Source organism: Calliphora vicina, chromosome 2 (genome assembly GCF_958450345.1).
Source record: "Calliphora vicina chromosome 2, idCalVici1.1, whole genome shotgun sequence".
Lineage (NCBI taxonomy): Eukaryota > Metazoa > Arthropoda > Insecta > Diptera > Calliphoridae > Calliphora > Calliphora vicina.
This window is the reverse complement of record NC_088781.1, coordinates 6,716,686-6,731,352: the sequence shown is the minus strand read 5'-3', so window position 1 is coordinate 6,731,352 and position 14,667 is coordinate 6,716,686. Positions and strand designations below refer to the sequence as shown.

The following is a 14,667-nucleotide window of genomic DNA, read 5'->3' as shown; positions in this document are numbered from 1 at the left end:
ACTCAAACATTTGAGTCATTCAATGGCAAAGGGTAAAATTATCTATAGAGTTCTCGAAATTTATCATAATTATCACCTATAGAGTCTCAAGTAAAATTAAACATTTGTAACAAATAAATTATTGTAACAATGAAAGAATAATGCAAATAAATCATTTATCTCACAACCATTAACATTTGAATTAATTTACATTAAACATAAATTAATTAATTGCTGTAACCATCAAATTGAATCATGTTTTATTTCAGTCGTAGTTAAGTATTTTATATTAGCAATTAACTATTTTATGTACTTATCATTTAAATTTAGCAGAAAACCTTTCAAATCACAAATTATAACAACGAATTATTAGACAATTTAGTTGAAATTTAGCTTTTAGAAAATATCCTTAGTAAATATATGTTGGTTTAAAATCACAATTATAAGTGCTTCCAATTATTGTTTTAAGTTTTAGCTACATATTTGTTTAGATTTCCCAAAGTATTCATGCTCCAATCAATTCAAATAATGATTTTACTGAAAAATTAAAGTAAACTAAAATCACATGTCCGCTACGCGAGATACTGAAGGTCAAAGAGACAAAATCTTTTTCCGCCTTACGTATCTAGCAGAGCTGTAAATGAATCACTCATTTTTGAATTAATTCGCGAATCATTCACACAAAAAAATGAATTGAATGAAATTTGAGTCAATTCAAATGAATTTGGTAAAAATGAATTGCAATTCGTTTCCAATTCAAATGAATTGAATTGATTTTGAATTAATTCAAATGAATTTGGTAAAAATGAATTGCAATTCGTTTCCAATTCAAATGAATTGAATTGATTTTGAATTAATTCAATTCATTTACAATTCATTTGAATTGAACAAGATTTTGAATTAATTCAAACGAATTAGAAAAAAAATTAGCAATTCATTTGCAACTCCGACGCGAAATTCGCAGCATATTTAGCAGATTCTTCAATGTCATTAAGTATGCAGTATAATTAATCGACGGTTAAAGAGTCTTCCTTTAAATATAATGCGCCGTTACCATCGTCAGCTGGTATTGAAAGATTATTTTCGTACGCCTCTATTCTAAACATCCCTAAACGTGGATCTCTTTCAGATGATAATTTTGAAAAGCTATTGTTGTTTAAGGTGAATGAAGTATTCTAATTAAATCTAATTAGCCTTATTTATGAAACTCAATTGTGTTTTGAACTACATACATTGTTATTTTTCCTGATTTTTGATTATTTTTGGAAGATAGTTTTATTTTTTTGAAATAAATATAATATAAATATTAGCAAAAAGTTTGTTGTTGGGTGGTCGTGGGTCACAAAATTTCAAAAATTATTAATTGCTTCTTGAATATTAAATACGTTATGTCGTTCAGCGTATTTCAAAATAAAAATCAGTTCTTCTTGAAGAAATAAACTGCAAACACCATGTTTTCATTGATCAGGCGCGTATACAGGACAAGGCTTTTCAATTTTTGTACTGGAAATTTTCATTTTGGTAGGAGAAATCTTTCATTCCCCCTAGAGATCTGCTCTTGAATTTGATTGATTGCAACTCATTTTTGAATCATTCATTTGAATTGCTAATTCTTTTTTCTAATTCATTTGAATTAATTCAAAATCAATTCAATTCAAATGAATTGTAAATGAATTGCAACTCATTTTTACAAATTCATTTGAATTGGAAATGAATTGAAATTCATTTCTGCCTAATTCGTTTGAATTGATTCAAATTTCATTCAATTCATTTTTTCAATTCAATGAATTAATTCAAAATTTAGCTAATTCATAATGAATTAAAATCAAAAAAGAATGATTCATTTACAGCTCTGGTATCTAGATGTCATTACCATAGAAAGGAAACTCACCTGTCAAAAAACTAACTTACTTGTCAAAAACCTTAATGGTGAGAATGTATTAGTAAAAATAAACTATGTGAAAATAAAAACAACACTCGTTTGTTTAATTTTTCGAGTTTTTTCTAGTTTCCGCTCTATGTGTGTTCTCTATAGTCATTACTTAATGTTTAGATTTATAATCTTAAATATCCTCTGGAACCATCAACTGATATTAATATGTATATCGTTAGAAAGGGTATATACAAGTAGTCCGACTCATTGACAGCACTCTAAATAGGTGTTAGGCCTTTTTAGTTTTCGCCAGACACACAGAGTTTAAAAAGAATTAAAATTTTAAGAACAAAAATTTACAAGTTAGGTTTTTTGTACTAAAAATAGTCTAATATCTCTGGATGTTTACCACATAAAGAATCTTATTATGGGTTATATTAAAGCCTAATTTATAGGATATATACTGCCTTTATGTAGATATTTACATACATGCTATTTTGAAAGGTTTTTTCAATTTGTCATCCAAATCTCTTAGTTACTTCCTTGGATAGGTCTGTGATAGTGTTCTATAAGTCGATTGTTTGAATAAATTTTTTATTGTATTTCTAATTTTTGTTGTGAATATTTTATAAAATCTTTTTACATTAAAATAGGATGAAAAGTCAAAACGAAAGACGAAAGTCTACTTTTAATAAATAGCAACTTCAAAAAGTCCAATATTCAAACATTTTAAAAAGTCGAAAGATCGATAAGTCTACTTTTTACAAATCGTAAAGTCAACTACAGAAGCCTAGTCTGTGAAATACCTATTGATATATAGCCAAAATATATGCAAACTTAAAGCCACTACTACTACTCGAATGTGGGCATCGAGCGGTTTTAATTAATTTTATTTAATTATGAAATTATTACTAGCAATAATACTAGTTTAAAATTGTGAAGTGATTTTATTAATAGCAATAATACTAGTTTAATATTGTATAATATTATTATTTTGTGAATTTATTTTAGTTTTGCTTTTTGTTACCAGCTTTAGTTTCATTGATATTAGAAATTATTTAGCACCTTTTTGCAGTAGATATTTATTGAGCATTAAAATAATCACAATCATATACTAAAACTTTAATAATGTACTTATTAAAATACCAAAAAAATAATCAATAAAATTGTACAAACATTTTACTAAAACATAAACACACCATTGTTTTTATTCAATTATTTAAGTCACATTGAAAGATTATATTAAAAGGATATTCCAAAAATAGTCGTTTTTAAATTAATTTATCAATTGGAACTCTTTTACATTCCTAAATCGTATAATTATTTTTGATATTTCCTTAAATAATTATGCAATCTCAAATGTCTTGATATCATAATATCGGGGTCGAAAACTATTTTTTCTGAATAGCCGGACGGAAGGGGTTATTGAAAAGCGACTTTGCATAATTTTTCTCTTAATAAAGTTTTTGGTCGAACGAAGGAGTTTTCTTTTCGAACACATGCGACTTTTATTATTGTATTATTTCTAAACTAATATGGTGAAAAAAATAAAAAATCTCAGCCGTTTAAGTTTGTGTTTTTAAGCCCAATAATTGAATAATTAGGACATCATTGATTTCCATAATTTTAACACCAATCCCTTGAAAATTATTGTAGTTTGTTAGGTTCTTGCGAGCCGCCAACATAGATGTGTGTAAGTAAACTTTAGGCTGGGGTTATTGTTTCCCATTTCTGTGTAAACTTGACGATTTTGGTACATCGATTTAGAATTTGAGATCCGATATAATTATAAATATTTAAGATTATACACAATCTTAGACCAGTTCTAAAGGGCACCATACACTATCAAAATACTCATCAAGCGCTAGGGTAGCATTAGTGAAAATGTTTTTAAATGTGTGACGTTTGATGGAAAATCAAAAAAAAATTAATTAGCACGTAAGAATTTACAAAAATATTTCAAGGCATGAGGTTGGTTGATAAGTGTGTCGGGTGAAGAGAATAATTTTAATTTAATTATTGCAATTAATGTTACATCCGATACCAACATTTTTAAATACACTTTTAGCACAAAATAAAAATGAAATAGAATTCCCGCTATTGATGTTAGCAATACAAAATCCATGATTTACGGGTCATCCAGCAGGTCTACATCAAACCATCAAATACTCGTATACGAATTTGACTTGAAGTATTTTGATAGTGACGTTCGCCTTGGTCTTTCAGAAAACCTTTCAAATTTCATCGATTTGATTTCAAAATTAATAACTAAATGTACCTAGTCCTATTACAACAGCCCATCATGGGCTCACAGCTGATCTTCAAATATTTCCGAATGGAGAAATTTCTAAGTATATGTATGTAACTCACCCACAGAATTTACATCATATAGTTGAAGCCACCACATTTTATTTTATACACCATTTATTATATTTTATCACACTTTACACAAAACAATTTATCACTATAATTTACACTTTACTTATTTTCAATTAAAATCCCAATGTTAATTCACACTAATCATATAATTAAACTTCACAGATTTTGCAAAATTGTTAGCTCAATAAAAAATAAAATATAACGGTACTATGGCGTGGTGCAAAATCACTCTTCATTGTCTGTAAACCTAACGGCGTCATAAAAATCAACGCCGTTCATTTCCGAAGGTCAAACATTGATGTATTAATTTGACATATTCTAGGTGGTTTGTTATCGTTATCGTCGTTGTTGGTGTTTTTATTATTATGTGAGTTTTGTGTTTGTTTTGGTTGAAAAAATGCTTGCACGCAAAAGAATCTTTTAGTAATAAAAAAAAACAAAATCCAAGTAGTGTTTGTAAACCGCGATTGCATAGTAGTAGATAAAATGTGTAAAGCATTAAACAATTCGTATATATAATATTTAAAAAATAAAAAGAACTGAAAATGGCCAACACATTGTTGAGTGAAACATCTGAGTCTAAAAATGATATGACACATACGAGTAGCTGCAGCATAGCTGAAAAGCAATGTAATCACTTAAAATATTTCAAAGAATTTCTACGTGACTTGACGAAAGATGCTGTGACTAATGAATGCAGCGGTGAAGTAGGCAGAGAAGGTGTAAATGTATCTTGTAATGGAGGTAGTGGCGGTGTAGAATTACGACCTTTTATACTAACGCGTTCTAATAATGAGAGCTATACAGTATCCAAAGATGAACTGTCCGCCGAAGTAATAATGTGTATATGGCAATGGCTCATCCAGAAAAAATGTCCGGAACACTTTCAATTGGGTGTAGCTCGATTGGCCGGAGAAGAAATTAATAAAGAACTTAAAAACAAAAAAATACATGAAGATTTAAAGGCAACAGGAAAGCCAGGCGAAGACACATTGGACAAAATAATGCTCGATTTGCTAAAACTACAAAAATATATCCAACAACAATTAGAAAAGATTCTGTTGCGATTATGTGATAATTCTAAAGAAGAAAATTTAAAGAATTTTGGAGATTGTAGTAGAGACACTTCATTTAAATGTTCGGTGACTGCTGAAAACAGCCACATGCCATATGTAGAAGCACATGTCAAAAATAAACACCGTAAAATGGAGGATCGCCATATATGTTTGCCTCAATTTAGTCAGATATATCAACTTGAAGAATCTCTTAGTTTTTATGGCATTTTTGATGGTCATTCTGGCTCATTGGCTGCAACATATGCTACTAATCAAATTCCCTACCTTGTCGCTCAACAATTGGAATCTGTACATGATTCTTACGCACCAGATACTGATTGCTATAGAGATGCGTTGGAAACGAGTTTTTTGCAAGTTGATCACAATTACGCTCAAAAACATCTGGGCAGTGGCACAACAGCAGTATGCGCACTTTTATTAAAGGACGAACTTGAAAATTTCAAACATTTATACGTGGCTTGGGTGGGAGATTCAAGATGCCTTTTAGTTTCACCAACAGTGCACTTACAATTGGTAAAACCACATAAACCGGACTCGGTGGATGAAAAGAAACGCATAGAATCGATAGAAACTGGAGGCTCGGTAATATTTGTTCAGGGCCAATGGCGCGTTAATGGTATCATCAATGTATCACGTTCGATAGGCGATTATACCGTAAAGGCAGTTATAGCCGAACCTGATATTGTAGATGTACCATTACAGCCTTCTCACGACTTTCTTCTATTAGGTTCCGATGGCCTTTGCGATCATGTAAGTGAAAAGGATATAGTCGATTGTGTATACAAGTCCATAGCCGACGATGAGCAATGTTTGGACGATATACCCAAACATTTGATAGAGTTGGCCAAACAAGGCGATTCTCAAGACAACATTACTGTCGTTTTAGTTTTGCTCAAGGAGCGTCAACAAATTAAAGAACACTTTACAAAAAGTTCAAATAAATCCTCGTAATACCTACCTATATGAATATCAAACAATCATTTCTTAAAGTAATAAACTAAATCAATCATATTTAAAATTTCGTAATAGTTACGAAAAATAAGTATAAATAAATATAACAACACAACAATCCCAAAAAAAAATCTTAAGACTTTTGGCAAAACAAACTATTGTAATCAAACAAGTACATGACAATTCTCAATAGATTGCTACATTATTCCATTTTAATTTAAAAGAAATTTCTTTAATAAATTATGTTCCAGTTCGCTGATTTTTGCATTTCTCTAGAGGCAGCCGAAAACGAGTTGTATTTTTTGTCTCGTTCGGGATATCATGTTTAATGCTAATATATTGGAAACAACTAAACCTATCATTTGCACTAAATAAACATTGTGCTATTAATATGCTATCGGAAAATGTAAATAAGAAAGTAAACGTTGTGAACAATTCTTCGGGGTCTTGGAAATGTCCGTATGAGCATTATTTAAATTAATTCTAATTTTCAGTGGCTTACCAAAAATGTGTAAATATTTTGTATTATACTTTTCGGATAGTATCGGATTTTTCCAAAAAAAACCGCACCAAAAAATAAAATATATAAGATTCGGCTCAACCGATTATTGCACTCTGAATTTTGTTCTGAAGTTGGTTTGCCAAAAGTCCACACCTCCTATATACAGATAACGATCTATTGACCGATCTGTCTAAGATACATATATATTAAAGCCAAAATATTCGCTTTTTCAATTCAGTGTAATGCATTAACAGTTAAATGAAATATCTTTTTATACTCTTCACCAAAGTATAACCCCTTCACCATGACTGGTAAGAAATTTGTCAATCCATTTGTAATTCACCAATTTTTATTTGCGGCCCCATAAAGTATAGATAGCGGAGTCGATATAGACAAGTCCGCCTGTCTGTTGAAATCAACTTTCCGGAGCCCCTAAATAACATAATTGATGGATCGATAGTCATTCAAATAGACAATAGATATCGCACTCGTTCAACAATACTGTATTAACTCAAAATTTTTAAAAATTCACTTTTTGCAAGAAATCAATTAACAACATCAATATCTATCTACTGTAAAAATTTCAAAGTATTCCGATTACTCTTTCATCTCGAAAATCACATTTGAGACCATTTTCGTGATAATTAGTGACTACCGTGTATCAACAGAAATGTATTATTTTGAGTTAATACAAAAATTTAAATAGAAATACATCGTATATTTTCATAAAAAACTGTATTATTTTGAATTGAGCCTTTATTCAAATTAAAAATAATCAAATTATTTTATTTAAATTTGGTTGTATTTTGGTTTGATACTGTTTTGTTGATAAAATAATACAAAAAAATATCGAGAAGTTCCAGAAAAATGATATTAACTCAAAAAATATATTTATTTTGCAATAATTGCAAAAAATTTAAAGAAAAACAATGTAAATATATTTTCAAATGGAATTTGCTTACTATGATGTATACGGATTTTCAGTTCAGTTTTTGCCCTCTACTGAAAATTTTAAAATTTTGAGTTAATACAGTATTGTTGAACGAGTGCGATATGTAATGATAGACCTTTCTAACGACGGAAAAATATTTTTCTTTTTTTTACAAAATACATTTATGTATTTTCAAAAAAAAAATGTTTTTCATCCAAAAAAAAAAAAAGTTTATCTAATTTTTTTTTCCCCAAAAATTTTTTTTTACTAAAAATTATTTTTAATATTAATCTTAAATTAACTTTGGTGAAGGACATAAGAATTTCGGCACAGCCGAATATAGGACAGTTGTGATGAAAATCGATTTCAAATATATATGAATTTCATTTATTAGTAAAATTGTAAAAGTGGTAAAAAATTTATGAAATCTTTTTATTTCTAGAACCTGGCATTTTATTTGTTAATAATTAAAAACCTTCTTATTCTTAAGGGATAATAACATGCAAGTATAACAAATTTATTTAGCTTCAAAATACTGTGCCTACATACATAAATAAATAATTAATAATTGTGGAAGAAAATATATAAGTATTTTTATTAGTTTTATAAAGTTTGCGTCATAGATTATTAACTACAAAGAAAATATCTGTTATTAAATACTATTTCAGTACTTTGTTTATTCTAGCTATAATGTATACTAACCGCAAAACTTTTAAGTTCAATTGATTTTCTAACAACATAATTTATATATAAAGTTTAAAGAAAAAAGCTTCATTACTTGTAAATAACTGAAAAACTAACTTTCTTTTATGAAAAATGTAAACGAAGACAAAGCAATTATAGTAATTGTATGTACAGCGTACTTTAAAGTACCTACATGATGATTAATGTTCAAATAGATTTTTGTTTTATTTTAAATGTTTGATTAATAGTAAGATTTTAAATTATAGCAAACCTCTATTGTATTATTGTTAATGATTTTAATTAGTTACAAAATATTTTAGCATGTTGCTTAAAAACATTTAGTATAAAAAAACATAGATCGTGTTGAAATTTTCAACAGACTGGTTACAAAGCTGGCAAAATAAAATTATATTGGATTTAGTAATAGTATGCCATTTGATTATCCAGTAATAAATAAACCTTCATTCATCCCTCCGTATTCTCCAATAGAATAATACTACTATAAATACATAATTAATAAACAATATGCACCTTAATTAATTATACACTAAGAAACCTTTTTTGTACCAAACACAAATACATATTTATTTATATATGCTCTACTATATAACTCTAATATTTATGTATGTAATTCCAATAACAAACAAAAAAAATAAACAAATGATTTTTTTTACAAAAACAAATAGGATTTTTATTTAAATTTATGTTCAATTATACACTCTGTTAGTGTATAATAGCTTAACAAAGGATAATTATTTATTGGCTTCCTGGGGGTGGAGGTGGTGGTGATGTATACTGTTGATGATGGGGATGTGGATGACCGTGTAGTGTAGGAGGTCTTATACTATATGAGTTTGGCATTAGCTGTGGTGGAGCATGTTGGTGTAACATCGGTGGTGCACCATATTGTGTTGGTTGGGATGGCGGCGGATATGGCATGTTGTGCACAGGAGGCATAGCATACATGGGCACATGTGAGGGATATGTTTGAGGTGGTTGTTGATTATGTGCTGGAGGCATGCCATAATTAGCACCAGGCTGTTGTGGATAAGATTGTGGATAGTAATTGGAATGCCAGGAATTACGATGATGATTGGGATTTGGAGTGCGTTGTTGGTTGTGTTGTGGTGCATTGTATTGTCGTTGCCTAGTGTTGGCATTAAAGTGACCACCCCTATTGTTATTTCTTTGTTCAGTGTAACGATTTCTTTGTTGTGTATTCGAATGTTGCGGCCTAATTGAGTCAGTATTATGTTCTTCATCCATTGTTCGGGGTTTTTTGGTGGGGTCTTCATTGTCCACAGGTCTGTCTTTGTTGCGCAACTGACGCCGGGCCAATTGTTCTTGCTCATCATCGGAGTAGTCCAGAAATCTTGGTGGCGGTTCCATATCATTTTCCCAAGATGCATCAGAACCCTTAATTTTCATTAAGCTGGATAAAATCACATATTGTGTGTATTGGGTCTTAGGCGCTACATAAACTACATCGCCGACATTAATTTCTTTCTCTTTGATTTGTTTGTTCGAGTTGAAACGTACACAATACATAGGATCTGCCACTTGGCCCAACACATCGAATACTTCACCCAAAACTTTTTGTCCTTTTTCCAAAAATATCACCGTTTCCAAATCCAATAAAATTGCATTTGGCAAAGCACTAACTAAGACCAATTGATCAACGACGGAGTGAATTTTACCAAACTCTATGCATTGATCTTCCGGTACTGTTATTTGTAAGTCTTGAATGGGTGGTAAATCTTCTAATAACATTTCGCCTTTTACTTTCAATTTTGGTATATGCTTCTTTTTGCCAGTAGTATTGCCATCCTCATCCTCCTCGTCGTCCTCATCGACGACTTCCATACGTTTTTCAATCGTTTTACGCAACACATTCAGATACTCAACATCAGAGGAATCACTGCTATCATCCGAATCACTATCGATTTCAACCACTTGGTTCCGATAATCGTGACCAGCTACTGGAACTTCTATTACCGAATCGGTGTCGGAAATCTTATCTTCATTATCGGAATCATATTGAGCTAATAAGCCGAGTCCACTTGGTCTTGCTGTATTTGATGACTCCAAAGTGTTTGTTGTGGCTTCCTCGGTGATTTCCTCAACTTCTATTTGTGGTGTTGGTACATTTTCATTGTTTGTCTCCATTTCATTAGTCTCCAAGTTGACATCAGCCAGAGATTCGTTTTGAGTTTTATTTTCTACTGTTTGCTCTTCTTCATTCACCGGTTTATTTTGAACACATTCTTCCACAATGCTACTGTCCATAGTTTCATCGTTAGGCTTTTCAGCACTAGAAGGTTCTTCTGTGCGAGGAGCTACAACTTCCACTCTCAATATTTCTATAGTTTCTTTTGGCGTTACGGAAGTTACTTCTGCCTTTGGACTTTCTGATTCCTCAACTACATTTTCTGTAACAGTTTTATTTTCCATAAAATTCTGATTTGTATTGTAAATTTTACTAAAAACTTACCTTTAATTTCAACCACATTGCTCGTTGACACAGACTCCATGGGCTGTTGAATTTGTTCTTCTGGAGATGTCGTTTCATTACTGGTGTTTTCAGTATCGTTAGTGTCCATTTTAAAATCTTATTTATTAATTTTTAACGTATTTAACTAAAATAAAAAATTGTAAATACCGCAAGCAATATCGTGTTTATAAAATCCAAACAAAAACAACGTGCTTTGCTCGTGGTGCCCTTAAGTGTTGTTCATTTGATGCTTAAAAAGCACTAACTATAGTTAATCAACGATTAAAAACAGAGTTGCCATATTTTTTAATCGACAATTGTAGAATTGTTGCCAGGTTCAAATAGTATATACAGGGTTCATAAACAGTGGTTGACAATGTATTGGAAACCTCCAAAAACATACAGAAAAGGGGATTTTATCCAGAAATTTAAGTTCATTCGCCCTTCAATATAGAAAATATGAATAATAACAGACAAAAAATTATGAAAATATGAACTGTTAATGGTATCTATTTTGTTCCATTACATTCGGCTTAAATTAATATAGAAAATGTCAATATATGAAAAAAGTATTTATTGTTAACCCGACGTTCGATATACCAGAGTAGAAAGTACCAGAGCCCTGCTAAAGGCCGGCAGTACATTGACAGTGAATATTTACAGTAAACAATTCATTATAGCTACTCGCAAATAATTTACACAGGGATCATGATTTGTTCCAAGATTATGGCATTCCTTATTTGAGATTATGGCAAGAAATGTAGTACATTTTATTATAACTTCGCTATCGTAATCATTCTACGCCAAAGTTCATTTCATCACGAATGCTGTAATTTGGCTCCTGGTTTTGCTCTGTTGAACAATTGCATGGGAAACCGTGAATTAGGTATAAACCACCTATTTACAGTTATTATAACCATATTATAAAATAAAACCAACACAACATACATTTTAGTTAGGGGGATCAACAACAAAATTGATGATGGTAATTTACTAAAACTCGTTAAACAATTTAATTCCATTAGATCTCAACAAAGTTTATTAACAAAAATTATCATAAAGTTCGAGGCAGTAAACTGAGTCTCAGCAATTTCAATTATTGGTAAGTAAAAATGTTTTCAGCTATTTAATGGTTGCAAGAGTAGAGTATTAGTCTTAGTATTCTCTTCTTTATAGCCAGTCTGTGACAAATGTTTCACAAGATCCACCCAATCCCAACCTCTTGGACGATCTCCCTTATGATCAGCTCTCTCCCATTGTCTTCGTTTCTGGGCTTTAGTTAGCTGTTCTTTTTTCGGTTCCTTTTTGCCCGTATCCGCATTATCAGATATTTGTATTGCACTTACACCTACCTTATCTAAATCTATAGATTGAACGGCTGCATGTTCCGGTTGTTCTGCTGTTAGCTCATCTATACGTTCCTTCAAACATTCAAATAGAGTGTATGTCATACCACAACCTAGCCATTGCTCAGCTTCTTCCTTCAAAGCTGCCTGAATTGCAAGCTTTACCGGTGAAAGACTGGTTAAGTTAAATAAATGAAAACAGTAAACGTAAGCATAATGAAAATAGAATGTTGTTGATGTACTTACATATTTCTGTTGTAAAATGTATCCATATTTATGGTGGGTAATTCATTTGGATAATTTTCACCCCATTGTATCTCTACCAAAAATGATTTGTAATTATTTTCCTCGCCGTACTAAAAGGCATTTTTAATATTTTTAGTTAATTTTTATTGTTGTAATTGTTAAAATATTTGCGCATACCTTGTATTGAAATGTGTTGTTGTTAATTTCCTTAAAGGCTTCATCACCTTCATAAATCGACTGTAAAGCTTCTCGTTCTTCTGTTTGTTGTTCCAACGTTTCCGACATTATTTATTTAATATTTTATTTATTTTTTCGATGTAAATTCGTCAAAATTATTTAATATATGCAATTTATTATTCCTTTGTATTTATTACAATAAAAAAAGTGTACGACAGCTGTTTACGTTGTTAGACACATGCAGCCGAAACCCACAGTTGTATATTACAGTACTATTTTTTTCAATTACAAAAACAATGAGCATTTTCGGAAACAAATCCAATACAATAAATTATAAATAATACAAATATTTAAAAACTCATATTTCATTCCAAAAATCTATTTTATTCGAAAAATCTATATTTGTTTATCTTTTTTCATTGATCTTTTTTATTATTAATTCTAATTATAGTTAATAGAGCATGAAGTCAGATTTATAAAATAATTTATGTTTTTTAATTCCAATATTTAGCTACTCCGTTATGTCTTCAGGGATTAGTATAATAGATAATGTAATATTATTTGAAATATTTGAAATAAAAAACATAAACTATTTATAAATCTGACCTCAAGCTGAATTTACTATAATTAAAATTAAAAAAATCTGAAATTGTTTTTAAATTGAAAACAAGAATGTTATTATGTATATGTCATTCCAAAACTCAAATTTTTTTATGAAAAATTAAATGATATCTAAAATTTCCTTATAAATAATGAAAACCTGTGATCAACCCAAAACTCGATTTTTGAAAAATTAAATTATACTCGGTGATACTCTTTTTTTTATATGAATAATAATGATATCTAAAATTGCTTATAAACCGTAAACTAAAGGGTGATCAGGCGATCACTTATATTTTTATTTGTAACAAATATTTTACTTTCATCCGAAAACTCATATTTTATACGAAAATTTAAAAGATATCTAAAATTGCTTTAGGTGTCATTTAATAGAAGATCACCTACAAAATACCTATATATATGTACATATAGTAGTTATAAAATATATAATATATATAAATACATATATAAGTTTGTCAATCCGTTTGTAATTTCTACATTTTTCATTTGCGACCCCACAAAGTATATATGTATATTCTGGATGGTTATAGGTTATCGGCATCGCTATCCATGTCCGTCTGTCCGACATAATTCATACATCAATATTGAAATTGAGAAAATCGGCCCTCAAATGGCTGAGATATAAGGAAAAAACAGGGACAACCAATATTTGATATATATTTGGATAACTAAGTCATTAATATAGATATTTCAAAGACATTTGAAACGAGTAAATTGGACCTACAATGGGTCAAAATCGAGAAAAAAATTTAAATTTTATTATAAAAATATTTAAAAAAAAATAAAGATAGCCATAAATTTTGTTCACTAATTTTTAAAATTTTGTTACCTCAAAGTATTTAACATTTTTATTTTAAAGTATAATTTGGTGAAGGGCATATAAGATTCGACACAGCCGAATATAGCTCTCTTAGATGTCTTATTTTATATTCGTTGTATTTAATTGTTATAATATTTTATACTTATTGAATGCTTTATTGCAAACACATTATTTAAATATCTCCTACACTGTTGTAATATTTTACATGATACACAACAAACATTTTTCATCAATGTTTTCAGTGTAGGTGTTATTACTCACTGAATAAAACAGTCTCTTCAAAGTATTTATTACTTATTTATATGCTACACAAATATATTTAATGCCGATTTTGTCGAAATTAATGAATATATATTTGTTTTATAAAACAAAGTCGTACCAAGTACAGATATTTCATCGAATATTAGGTTAATGTGAAATAATTAATTCATAACATTTCAAATAAAATAACAAATAATAACAATTGAGTCTTAGAATACGTTCCCCTTTGCGTCTGTGATAACTAGTATGGTTATCGTTTGGAAGAACAAGGTCAACAAGAAGCTCAAATAAGCCTAAGCTTTCAATGAAGACAGCAGCACAGCGATCGAT

General features: G+C 29.8%; 3 protein-coding genes across 3 annotated transcripts; 1 reads left to right on the top strand and 2 right to left on the bottom strand.

Moving 5' to 3' along the window:
* Window positions 1–4,584: 4,584 nt before the first annotated feature.
* Window positions 4,585–9,058, top strand: LOC135950749 (uncharacterized). The gene has a single exon (XM_065500281.1). It carries the CDS (start codon window positions 4,777–4,779, stop codon window positions 6,256–6,258), a length of 1,482 nt encoding a protein of 493 aa, XP_065356353.1. The 5' UTR covers window positions 4,585–4,776; the 3' UTR covers window positions 6,259–9,058.
* On the bottom strand, window positions 9,040–11,054 carry LOC135950748 (H/ACA ribonucleoprotein complex non-core subunit NAF1). The gene is made up of 2 exons (XM_065500279.1): window positions 10,867–11,054; window positions 9,040–10,804 (listed from the first exon to the last, which is right to left on the bottom strand). Exons 1-2 carry the CDS (start codon window positions 10,973–10,975, stop codon window positions 9,132–9,134), a joined length of 1,782 nt encoding a protein of 593 aa, XP_065356351.1. The 5' UTR covers window positions 10,976–11,054; the 3' UTR covers window positions 9,040–9,131.
* Window positions 11,055–11,815: 761 nt separating this feature from the next.
* LOC135950080 (RWD domain-containing protein 4) lies at window positions 11,816–12,836 on the bottom strand. Its single transcript, XM_065499592.1, has 3 exons — window positions 12,636–12,836; window positions 12,459–12,568; window positions 11,816–12,387 (listed from the first exon to the last, which is right to left on the bottom strand). The coding sequence occupies exons 1-3, from the start codon at window positions 12,741–12,743 to the stop codon at window positions 11,985–11,987; spliced, it is 621 nt and encodes a 206-aa protein (XP_065355664.1). The 5' UTR covers window positions 12,744–12,836; the 3' UTR covers window positions 11,816–11,984.
* Between the last annotated feature and the right edge of the window lie 1,831 nt (window positions 12,837–14,667).

What these genes read in the sequence shown, in the direction of transcription:
- LOC135950080 (XM_065499592.1), bottom strand. Translation starts at nt 12,743, where the DNA reads ATGTCGGAAACGTTGGAACAACAAACAGAAGAACGAGAAGCTTTACAG. An exon ending in ACAACACATTTCAATACAAG is followed by an intron (nt 12,569 to 12,635) that starts GTATGCGCAAAT and finishes AATGCCTTTTAG; the next exon opens with TACGGCGAGGAAAATAATTA. An exon ending in ACATTTTACAACAGAAATAT is followed by an intron (nt 12,388 to 12,458) that starts GTAAGTACATCA and finishes TAACTTAACCAG; the next exon opens with TCTTTCACCGGTAAAGCTTG.
- LOC135950748 (XM_065500279.1), bottom strand. Translation starts at nt 10,975, where the DNA reads ATGGACACTAACGATACTGAAAACACCAGTAATGAAACGACATCTCCA. An exon ending in CAATGTGGTTGAAATTAAAG is followed by an intron (nt 10,805 to 10,866) that starts GTAAGTTTTTAG and finishes AAACTGTTACAG; the next exon opens with AAAATGTAGTTGAGGAATCA.
- LOC135950749 (XM_065500281.1), top strand. Translation starts at nt 4,777, where the DNA reads ATGGCCAACACATTGTTGAGTGAAACATCTGAGTCTAAAAATGATATG.